General features: G+C 36.1%; 1 protein-coding gene across 1 annotated transcript in view; it reads left to right on the forward strand.

Moving 5' to 3' along the window:
- The window catches only part of CSMD3 (CUB and Sushi multiple domains 3), a 669,496-nt gene that overhangs the window by 389,101 nt on the left and 267,882 nt on the right, over positions 1-12,513 (forward strand). Inside the window, exon 13 of the mRNA XM_087706764.1 lies at positions 6,994-7,106. Within this exon, the coding sequence (XP_087562890.1) occupies positions 6,994-7,106 (113 nt within the window). The remainder of the gene's footprint in view (positions 1-6,993; positions 7,107-12,513) is intronic.

The following is a 12,513-nucleotide window of genomic DNA, read 5'->3' on the forward strand; positions in this document are numbered from 1 at the left end:
CAGTGCTTCTGCGCATGGGCAGAGCCTCCCGCCACCGCCACTATCAGTTCATCCAAACCGGATCGAACCAGCAGTAACTCACTCAAAATATCTGATATGCACAGATACTCTTTAAAAATGCACATTATTCTTCTACAATTATGTCCATTGTCCACTGTTCTGTGTTCCAAACTCTTATCTACTTTGTTATAATTGTTTTTGTTAAATGCAAAGAAGAATTATAATCTTTCCCTACCCATCTCTTATAAATGTACTACATATATATTAATTAATAAGAATAGTTCATTCCTATTTATCACTTTCATGCAGGGGACTGAAGGCAAAAATGTGGCTTTTACAGGCTCGTGCCTCAGTGTGCATATTTTCTGATGAGACAAACTGAGACAGAAAGATCATTTTATCACAATTTATCAGAATATTCAGACAAAAGGGATTCCTCACTCAAAGAGGGAACCCCGATCTTTAGTTTACATCCCCCTTTATAGTCCACATAACAAGGAAATCTGTAAAAGGAAAGTTGATAACAGCAGACATGTTTACTAAAATGAGGTCTGAAGTCTGAAGGGGAATAAATTATAAGGAGAAAGGTTGTTTCACAAAAGAGATAAGTCAGACCCCAATTTATACTAACAAATGTTCTTATCTGGAGCTAGTCTTCAGCTGGTTTATCAGTTTAGGAATGTTAAAAGCTAATAAATCTGAACATCACTTTAAAAGAGAGAATATAAATCAGATTAAAATGCAAAGTAACTATGTTAGTTAACAGATTAAAAAACCCATGTCTTCTGCCTCTCAGGACACCCATATCTCATTTTGCCAAGACCTGGGAATCACAGAAAGCAGAGCCAGATTAGCTTTGAGAATCCAAAGTTCACATAGGTGAAAGATCATATTGAGGCCTTATCTATTTCTGTCACACCAGTCAAAATTCATGGATTTTCTGGAATTTCCCTATAGCTTGTAATAAGCCTGAACAAGAATAGGTTTACAGGAAATCAAGACTTATTCTAATTTCTACACTTCATTCAGTGAGTTGATCTGAGTGGTGTGGTATCTGAGAGGCAGAAGTCTGTGAGGTCAGGAGACTATGAGTTCGATCCTAGGTAGCGTCAGATATTTTTCTCTCTGGGCGCAAACAGAGAATATTTGCTGTGAACTCTGCATAGGCATCAGGAAGAGCATCCAGCCAATAAACAATCAGGTTCATTGAATTGCCCTGGGTCCATCCGATGCAAGGAATTAAAAGGTCACTAAAAGAAAAATAGAGACATAGTATCTCAGTGGCTAAGATGATAAGCTTGTCAATCAGAAAGGTCAGCAGTTCAGTAAGCAATTTTATAATACAAAATAGCCAAATGTGTTTCCAGTACAAATTTAAGCCATGTAACAGAGACAGCTCACATTATTTGGCCCAGCTTCTGCCAACCTAGCAATTTGAAAGCATGTAAAAATGCAAGTAGAAAAATAGGAACCACCTTTGGTGGGACGATAACAGCGTTCTGTGTGCCTTTGGCATCTAGTCATGTCAACCACATAACCACGGAATTGTCATCAGGTAATACTGGCTCTTCAGCTTAGAAACAGAGATGAGCACTGCCCCCTAGAGTCGGGAACAACTAGCATGTACAGTAGTGGCCAAAATTGTGAAAACCTTTTGGGAAAAGTGTACAGTATTTTTGAGGTTTGATGGCTAATAACACCACTTTTGGGGGGAGCAGTAACATAAAGTTATATATCCTCTGTCCAGGTATCATAGGTTTTAGCCCACTTTAGTCTTTTCAACCTTTTTGAGAGATAAAAGTGGTTTAAGTAAGGCAGATTCCTGCAGTCTGTGCCAAACAGTCCTTGACCTCAACTTCGCATTGCATTGTGCCATTTCATCTTGTATACACCCAGATTTTCTTCTGCCAGTCTCTTTAATTGTTCTATAATCACTTGCTGTTGTTCACCTTTTCCTGCCTTTACCAATGTGGCTTTGTAGTGACTGAGTCTCCTTATACCTCTTCAAAAACCTAGAAATGCCACCTTTGGTTAAATTTCCACAAATTTTCTTTTAATTTCTTTATTACTGTAGCCTTGTTCACTTAATAATACTATTTTACATCGCTTTCCGGGTGACCAGTCAACTCTTTGCACCATTACTTTAATTTTATTATGTTTTACAAGCTCACTAAATGAAAGAACACAAAAAAACCCAACCAACTTGATAGTGATCACATAACACACTGACAATTGTCCTCCTCCTCTCAGCTTCAAAACATGATATCAATAACTGAATCATACTATGTTATCTGATTGGCTCATTGCCAAAGCAAGATGACACCTGATTGGCTCTCTAAACAATCGTGCTCATTGGCTGTAATCAGATGAGGGAAAGCTACCTGATATCAACATAAGCAAGTTGTGCTTCTTTTTTTCTGGTTATTTGGCTATAACTTTTCATAGAATACAGATAATTGAACAAACTTTGTTGCATTACATTCTTAATTAAATTATCTTTCCATTGATATATAATTTTATGGTACTACTCCAAACAAAGGGGTGTTATTAGTCATCAAACCTCAAAAATACACTTTTCCCAAAAGGTTTGCACAATTTTGGCCATTACTGTATGTGCAAGGGGAACCTTTACCTTTACCTTAAAAGAAAAAATATATTCAATGAGTTGATCTAGCTATTATGCATTGTTGTGCTATTTTTCTACTTGATAATTCCTCCGTTCTCTCCAAAGATTGAAGAAAAGCCATTACTTCTTGATGGGGAGATAAAAGAGGGAATGTTGAAAATATTTCTTGAGAAAAGGATTTTGAATTTCACAATTTTCTCAAAACATTGTGTGATCTTAGAATGGATCAATTTTTCTGTTATCTAGTCTTCAAGTTTATATTTATATTAAACGCCTTACTTGTATTTCCAATAAATGTTTTCATAAACATTTCTTCTCCTCTGAGATAATAACAAGAATTAGTAGATCTTAAATACAGGGATAACAATCAGGCTTTTCTTGTATTGATCTAACCATATTTCTTTTAAATATCATGTACCTTAGAAGAAGTTACATATCTGATCTGCAGAATCAATTCATACAACTTTGGTTTTAATTCCTCTGTTTATTGCTTAAAACTTTTTTTTTTCTTTCCTGTTGCTATCAAGTTCTGAAGCAATCCTTTTGGTAATAGGAAAAGATGAAATCAAATAAATTTTATCTTTTCCTACTGTCTAGTGTTATTTCTTAAGGGACGTGATGGCTCAGTGGCTAAGACACTGAGCTTGTCAATCAGAAAGGTCAGCTGTTCGGCGGTTCGAAACCCTAGCACCGCGTAACAGAGCGAGCTCCCGTTACTTGTCCCAAATTCTGCCAAACTAGTAGTTCGAAAGCATGTAAAAATGCAAGTAGAAAAATAGGGATCATCTTTGGTGGGAAGGTAACAGCATTCTGTGCGCCTTTGGCATTTAATCATGCTGGCCACATGACCACAGAGACTTCTTTGGACAGCCCTGCCTCTTCAGCTTTGAAACGGAGATGAGCAGCATCCCCTAGAGTTGGGAACAACTAGCACATATGTGCGAGGGGAACCTTTACCTTTACCTAGTGTTATTTCTTACATTGTTTCTGAAATATATGTATACAATTGTAGAGTAAGCATCTTTTTTCATGTAGTTTTCCTGAACATTTTTTAAATTTAGATTCTAATTGACGTTAGAGAAGCATCATTCATCTCTTATTAATGATATCATTCTTCTATAGAGATATGTCTAAGGATCTTTGAGTTGAATAGAAATCATGATATTGAACAAGGAGCATGGTTCAAACATGGTTAAGATGCTGGGATGGAGGTTAGCAAGCCCGTGTTTGAGATTTGAGTCTCTGTCCTTTGTCTACTTCCTGCTGGGGACATGATAGGAGTTCCCAATTGGGTATTAGCAGAGGTGGCATTCTACCAATTTGGATCGAATCATCTGAACCGGTAGCAGAGCTCATGGGAGGCTCCACCCACCCATACCCAGCTTTATGGCAACCCATTTAGGCCCCTTTTTTTGCCAAAAGCGCATGCGCAGAAGGATCTGTGCATGTGCAGAGGTGGTACGCACACTCACATTTGCAAACTGGTAGGGAAGGTAAGTTATACCAGTCCTGGGTATCCCCCAGGCAATAGTGATATCACCAGCTAATCTTTTCAATCTGAAAGTGCCTTGCTTCTTCTGGCACAAGTGCAAAAAAAAAAAGACATTGAACTTCAATATGAGTTCATATCACAATAGTCTTTAAATTCCTCTAATATAGTTTTAGTATTATCATTTCCTAATATCCGACCTTGCATGCTTACTGATTTCTCTGCTCTCTAACTTCTCAATCTCCCTTAGATAAATAAGAATCATTTTTCTCTGCATGTCTAGTCTAGTTTAAGATGCTAATGTTTTGTAGCAGCCAGTTCAAAGCTAGACGTACATTTAACAAGACTGATGAAATTACACTGATTTGTTATGAATGCAAATGAATGTACTATCTTTTTTTTTTTCTTATCAGAGTATCATTCAGGGTGATGTTAGCTTCACGGTAAAGTTAATACTATATTATAGCAAAGAAGATATAGTAGACAAAAGTGTGCAGATAATTTGCTGATTTTTTTCCCCAATTTGCAGTACTGTCAAGCTGTCTCAAAGTTATTTCATGTTCCAATTGCATTTTTAATCTGTTTTGCAAGATTTATTCGTATGTATGTATGTATGTATGTATGTATGTATGTATGTATGTATGTATGTATGTATGTATGTATGTTTTTGTAGATTTTCACAGGTGTAGGTATGCTGGTCTTGTTATATGCCTGTGAATTCAGACAAACATAATGGAGATTCTTTGGGGATACATTTTGATGTAGCAGTTCTGTAGAAAATAAAATAAGATTCAATTTTGTTGGAAGAAAAGGTTGTATTACCGCTATTAAGAAGCTGACAAGTGAATCCAAGAAGTTCTATGACCTTCTCAAATTTTTGGTCTTTTCAAATCCAGTGAAATGCCCAGTTAAATGATCACTATGAGCATTTGTTACTCCATTAATTTTTAATAATTAATAAAACTACTGGAACAATATTTTGGTATGGCTTTAAATATCCACAGGACTGATTTCTAAAATCTCAGACGAAAACTATCCAAATTTTAAAGTGTGTTTTAGGAGCTGAAAAAGGAAAAAAAATCTTCTACAAGAAATCATAAGACATGTGTCCTTCCTTCCTTCCTTCCTTCCTTCCTTCCTTCCTTCCTTCTTCCTCAGTTCTTCTGGATTTTTTTAAAGGCATCTAAACGTATTTCAGGTTTTGCACTTCAACTTTTAAATATCCCTGCCAAAAATTCTCATAATTGTAGTCAGGATATGTCTGGAAACTGATGGGCAAAAGTCTGAAGGGTAAATATGGTTGTTCCTGGTCTAAACTGATTAGAGTTTGGTAAATTCAGTAGAATCTAGATATGTCTAGATACACTATATCAAAAAGCATTCCACCTTTTGGGATAGTTATGAGAATACTTTATATTACAAGAACATGAACCAGCCAAATCCATTTGCACGGGACAGTAAGATAATGGACTTCTCCTGGGGGAAGTTCACTTTGAAAAAGACATCTATTATCACACTCAGCATGTTTAAACATGTTTTTCAGCTGACAAATAGAAAAACCAAAGAGAGTTCAAATTGTATGATAATATCTGAATAATTCAAAGTTCAAGATTGCTAGAAGCCAAAGTTGGTTTATTTAATCAAGATTGAACTAATATATATTTCCACAACATACTGGAAACCATTATGGAGTTTTAACTAATGTCCAGATTGCAATGTTAATGATTTATAGATGTGCATATGGCTAAAGGATCAGTTATGGGAAGAAAAGGTACTTGCATGTAGTTTCATGGGAGAAAAGAATTACTAAATTTGTATCTGTGATGAAGACCAGAAGTCACTTTACTTTATCATAATAGAGTTTTTAGTATTGCATTGTTTTTACGAAGTCCAACAGAGTGTTTGCATATCAATGAAACATATAGGTTTAGCTCTTAGACAATGGTATGCAAACTGCAATGAATGGGTTCAAAAAGCATGCTAAGCTAAAACTGAATACTGTTGTGGTTAATGTATGAAGCCTGCATGAGTAGACAAACCTATCAGAATATAGTATAATTTATGTCTTCATCAGCCTTCACTATGTTAGTCCCATTTGAATCTCTTGCATCTCTTGTGAAGGCAAAGAAGATCTATTATTCTCTGATTACAGGGCTCACAAAAACCTATTCTTGTTTTGCCAGCTGAACAGATTTCTTTTGAACTCTGTGTCAATGGCAAAACAAATAAAATTGCTGGCATGCTGTGGCATTAGGATATTATACTGTTAAGTAAAGCTGTTAGTCAGCAGGTACCTACAAGATACTTTCTCTTAATAAGGTGTGTGTGTGTGTGTGTGTGTGTGTGTGTGTGTGTGTGTGTGTGTGTGTGTGAGTGTGTGTGTGTGTGTGTGTGTGTGTGTGTGTGTGTGAGAGAGAGAGAGAGAGAGAGAGAGAGAGAGAGAGAGAGAGAGAGAGGGAGGGAGAGAAATTCTTGCAGTTACTCAATTATGGAAAACATAAAAGATTTTCAGTTAGTATTTATTCCTGATTAGTTTCTTCTTCTTCTCTCTTTTTTCCTCTGTTTTCTCCCCTTCCCTCTCTCCCCCCTTCCCTTCCCTTCCCCCTCTCCCTCCCCCTTTCCTTCCCCTTCCTTTTCCCACTTCTGTCCTCTCTCTTCCTTCCATTCTCTGTACTCTTCCCTTGTCCTGTGTTGTCCCCTTTTTGATAGTTCTTTTTTTTTCTTTTCAAATGCTAGTATGCAATTAATATGAAGGTCTAGCTTTTAAAGACTAGAGTGCTATAATCAACTTCTCTGCTTGATTGTTTTTTTTTAAAAAAATAGTTTTATTTCATAGTCAATTTACAGCTAATGGACTTTTTATTTTGTTTATGATTAGATTAACAGGAAGCTTTGTGCCGGATTTAATCGTTAGCATGAACAATCAGATGTGGCTGCATCTTCAGACCGATGAAAGTGTGGGCTCAGTTGGTTTCAAAGTTAACTACAAAGGTAACTGTAATCCCATTAGAAATTCAACTAAAAAAGGAACACAAATCGACTTTCCTTTGGAAATAATATTAACATCTGTGTTGTTTAAAATAATTTCAATAAATACAGAATTAAACAAAATACACATATGTAATATTAATCAGTGGAACAACTTGCCTCCAGAAGTTGTGAATGTTCAAGGACTGGAAGTTTTTAAGTAGATGTTGGATAACCATTTGTCTGAAGTAGTATAGGGTTTCCTGCCTAAGCAGGGGGTTGGACTAGAAGACCTCCAAGATCCCTTCCAACTCTGTTATTCTATTTTTTAAAAATATAACACTGTTATAAGCCAATGTGAATGATTGCCTGTAGGGTCTTTCTTTCTTTTTTTTTCCTTTTTCCTGTCTGCAAGTTTTAGCAGTGGGAGCTTATCTTAAAATTCCCAATATAATGTTTGATTCTAGGTATCTCAGATGATGAGTTTTGTCTTAAAAGGAATGAAGTTAAAGGCATTTTTTTATGCAGACTCAAAAAGCCATGCTATCAAAGATTTATTTATTTTTTTCCTTTTAAAGAATGATTCAGGAGGGGAGTTATCAACATTCTTGGAAATGTCTTTTGTACATTTATACATTATATAAGTTTCTGGACAGAAAAGAGAGGAGAAAGAACCCTCCTGGATTTCATTCTGAACAGTGGTATGAGTTATTGATCTTATGCAGCGTATCTGATTAATATTTCTCTTCCGTTGGTTGTAGAAATGTATCCTGACAAAAGAGTGGAAAAGCTACAAGGTTGGCTAATGACAAAACTGTCAGTAACACAATGCTCTAAGCAAACGGACTTGAAAATGTGTTCCTGTAGTGAATCAAGGGAACATTACATACACTTGACTCCAGTCATTCTTTAAAAGAAGAATATATTTTTTTTCTGTTTGAGTTTCAAGCATTGTAACCAAAGCTCAAATTTGGCAAGTCCCCCCCTTCCCCCCCCCCCGGGGAGCAGAAAGTAAAACTGCTAGATCCCTATATAAATATGCTTAGGGCTTGTTATGAAAAATATTTATGGTAAATCAATTTCATATTTCTATTGTGTCCTTTTATTCTTTGAGTTTGCATTTTAAAGAATATTAATAGAATAGATAGATATAATTCTTCATTGGCCAATTGTGATTGGACACATAAGGAATTTGCCTTTGGCTCATATGCTCTCAGTGTACATAAAAGAAAAGATACATTCATCATGGATCATAAGGTACAGCACGTAATGATAATCATAGGGTACAAATAAGCAATCAACTCATACTAGGAAACAATCAATATAAATCATAAGGATACAAGCAACAAAGTTACAGTCATGCAGTCATAAGTGGCAGGATATGGGTGATAGGAATAATGAGAAGATTAAAAGTAATAGTAATGCAGACTTTGTGAATAGTTTGACAGTTTTGAGGGAATTATCTGTTTAGTAGAGTGATGGCATTCAGGGAAAAACTGTTCTTGTGTATAATTGTTCTGTTGTGCAGTGCTCTATAGCGTCTCGTAGGAGTTGAAATAATTTATGTCCAGGATGCGAGGTGTCTGTAACTATTTTCACAGCCCTCTTTTTGAGCAGTGTACAAGTCCTCATTGGAAGGCAGGTTCGTAGCAATTGTTTTTCCTGCAGTTCTAATTATCTTCTACGTCTGTCTTGCTGAGTTGCAGAACCAAACCAGTTACATGTTCTTGCTTCTGAAACCCTGTGCAAGAGGTATTGGTTTGGTAGAAATAGGGCCCTCTGAGAAATAGATGGTCCTATTATTATCTTAATTCCCAAACACCTTAGAATACATTGGATAGCTTTGAAAACAAATTAAGAAAAAAAAAAGCATCATAGATCAACCTAGAGTTTTCACATGAGTCACAAATGTCCAGGCTCATATTATCCTACATCAGACATATTAGTAAAGATTGCTATAGCATTCTAGAGAAAACAGTAATTCTGGGAAAAGTGGAATACAGAGAAGAAGCAGATAACCAACAGCAAAATGCTTTCAAGTACAGTATGGATTAGTCACTGTTGGAGTTTGAATGATCAGATTGAAAGCAGATCTAGGGAAAATCTATGCCATTGCTAAGCATTGATACTGAGTTAATGAATTTGACATCATCAAGATGCAATTTTATTGCCTAGTTAGTTAGTTTGGTGGTGCTAAATTGTTTTTTTTACTATTTGTTTATATTAAATTGGTCAATATGGTCCTCAATCTGAAAACCATGACACTGTTTGTCTAACACGATACCACAAAGTACAAACCAAACACTATAAAAACAACAACCAGAACAAAATGTACTCCATATGGAAATTATGGAAGCTAACAACCTATCTGTACTTCACTAACTTCATAACCTCCATGCCTGAGAATGCACTTATGCTGCTGTAAGTCATTCCAGAAAAAGCAATATCTGCTTTAAGATATTGCATACAGATGTTCCATTATGCATTATAAAAATATTGCACAGTTAAAATAGCTAATCAAAATTTTATAGGGGAAGATGATATATGATGCTGCTATACAAATGACTACATGGAAAACATTATTTTCAAAGATCTTGAGTGGAAGTAGATTGGTTTTATTAAATTTCCATTTTGTTAAGCTTACCTGGTGAACCTGGAGAATTTAAAAAAATAATAATTCTGAGGTAATACCAGCTTTGTCTTTTTCCTATGTAAAGACAACATGTAATATTAAAGTGTTTCCCTGAAAATATGACATGTCCTCATAATTCAGCCATGCCACATTTTTCTGGTGGGCAAAAATATAATCCTCCCCTGCATATAAGCCCCCTGACAACCCCTCACCTCCAGCCAGGCAGAGCACCACTCACCAACCTAACAGTATCCCAAGGTGCCAAGCCACGGGAACCTGGGGGGAAGCAAAGGTAATTGCGTTGCTTGGCACCTTTGGGATACCACTAGGTTGGTGAGCAGTGCTGTGCTCAGCTGAAGAGGGTGGTTGCCGGGCGGCTGCTCTCTTGCAAGTGGGCTCCCAAAGAACCGGGCACAGCCTCATGGGCAAATGGCTGTGTTGTGCTGTCACAGCTGGGCACAACACCATTCACTGACCTAGGGGTATCGCCAAGCCATGTGAGTGCTTGTTCATCGCTGCCCGGCTCTCACGGCTTGGTGCCTTCCAAATGCTAGTGAATGGCGCTCTGCATGGCTGGAGAGGGGGTTGCACAAGCGTCTGTTTCGTTCTCGCTCACCCACTTCCCAGCCTCATGATGCATGGCTCAGTTCTCATTACAGAGCCAGGGCACCTCTGTCCCCGCTGCCGCCATCCCAGTCTGGCTTTTTCTGTGGCTTCCAAACTGAGTCTTTTGGCAGTGGCCACTCTGGGCGCATGCTCTATAGTTGTACGTTCTGCAGGCAGCTGGCCCACAACCCTCCCCCCCCCATAATAAAGCCCAAGCCATATTTTGTAGGTAAAAAGAAAATAAGACTTTGTTGATTTTCGGGGAAACACGGTATTTATATCATCTCATCTCTTTGAGAGATTCCCTGGAACATATTGGAAGAAGGAAGAAGGGACCAATTTATATGGACCTGAAATGGGATTAAATGTACCAAAATAACAGAGATGTTTAATAGTATGCATAGCTAGTGCTATTTATTTTTACTCAATAACAATGTTTTATAATACACTCCAGAATGAGATTTATGAAACAATCTCATCAGAGAGAAAACATGTTCCCTAAATTTGATTTGAGACTTTTTAATAATCTAAATATCATGCATTGTAACATGGTTGCTTTTCACTGCACAGATGTATAACTCAAATCATGCAGATGCTATTTTTATTGGAAATATTCAATGGCGTCATTATATAATCAAGCTAGGTTATTGGAATATATTCTTAGTTAATATATTACTTGTGTCTATAGTCCATGGCATTTGTGAATGTATTTTGTAAATAGATGCCTAGGGCATGTTTAATTATTCATAAAATTGATGATTTAATTAATGTTCTATAAAGGAATTTGAATATGTCATTCTCCACTTTATCTCACAGCTTTCTAATGAAGTTACAAAACAGTGTAACAGATATAATTTTGTAGTTAGAAAAAATGTTTGTAATAAAAGGACAGATACACATATACTGTAACTTTCTGATCTTCCTGTGCTGAGGATCGCTCTGAATTTTAAATATAATACTAAAAAGAATATGCTTGTTGTAATTAGACTACCACCTGCAAAATAGTTATATTACTACTAATCACAACCTTACATTCATTTTTTTTTATTTCTGCACAATTTAATGTACATTGAGAAAAGGATGGAAGTATTGCTACAAATAGCAGCCAAAATAAAGCAAAAGTAATGTCATATATTATGGTGATGACAAATTGAGAACTGTAATTATGTCAGCAAATGTCAACAAGACTGTTACTCATATGGGATTCTAAAATATTAAGGTGATTCTGCTTATATTATAAACCACTCTTAAAATATCCTATATGGAATGAGTTCCTAACCACCCAAGGAAAAAAGGGTGAATATTAGCTTAATATTTTGAATTAAATTTTAATTGTTTTGACACCACTCAGAGACAGAATGGCAGAACTAATGATCCACAATTAATTTATTTATTTACCTAAGACTAATTTAAATGTTATCGATTAAGAAATTTAAATATTTAAAGTTAATTATTTAGTATTTTACCATTGGCTTATTTAGTATACATCCTTTGTATTTATGTGATTGTTGGCAAGAATAACAGAATAAGATTTCTGTATGCATGTAAAATTTGACTCCAGATGGTTTATTTCCTTCCTTCCTTCCTTCTCCTTCTACCCCTCCCTCTGTCCCCCCCCCCTCATTGTTTTTGGATAGTTATGAATTGTTGCTTTGGAATATACAGGTTTAGTTATTCTGGGTTGGTCCACCAGTTCACTACAAAAAAAAAATCTTCTGGAATGGAAAATGGAAGCTCCAGATGTCTTGGGACTTTTTTTTTTTAGCCTAGATTTATATGATTAGAAGAAAAAATGGAATGCTTTGAATTTTCATGAAATATTGCATTTCTGGGATAGAACATTCTGCCCATTAATAGAGGGACAGAATACATATCAACACAAGATCAGGTTTTGAAGCTGAATTTGAATTGCACATGGGAAAATATGTTTTAGATTGGTTCTGCTATAGAGTACAATGAATCTTAGGCAAACTGGATGATAGAAGCTCTCTGAAGTACTTTTGGCAACTTCATGTCCTTTTCTATTTAATGATGTCTATGATATCATTCTGTTGCTTCATCAAAGACTGTGGTTTGATTAGTACTTTTAGTTCTATGTCATGATGGTGGATTATCAACCATTGGTCTGGCTTTTTGATGGAGGCAGAATGATTAATAATTTGTGGGGGAAGGGGCTGTTTGTGATGCTGTACT

Source organism: Thamnophis sirtalis, unplaced genomic scaffold, assembly GCF_051295495.1.
Source record: "Thamnophis sirtalis isolate CommonGarterSnake01/CBP01778 unplaced genomic scaffold, rThaSir2_p1.2 scaffold_2, whole genome shotgun sequence".
Lineage (NCBI taxonomy): Eukaryota > Metazoa > Chordata > Lepidosauria > Squamata > Natricidae > Thamnophis > Thamnophis sirtalis.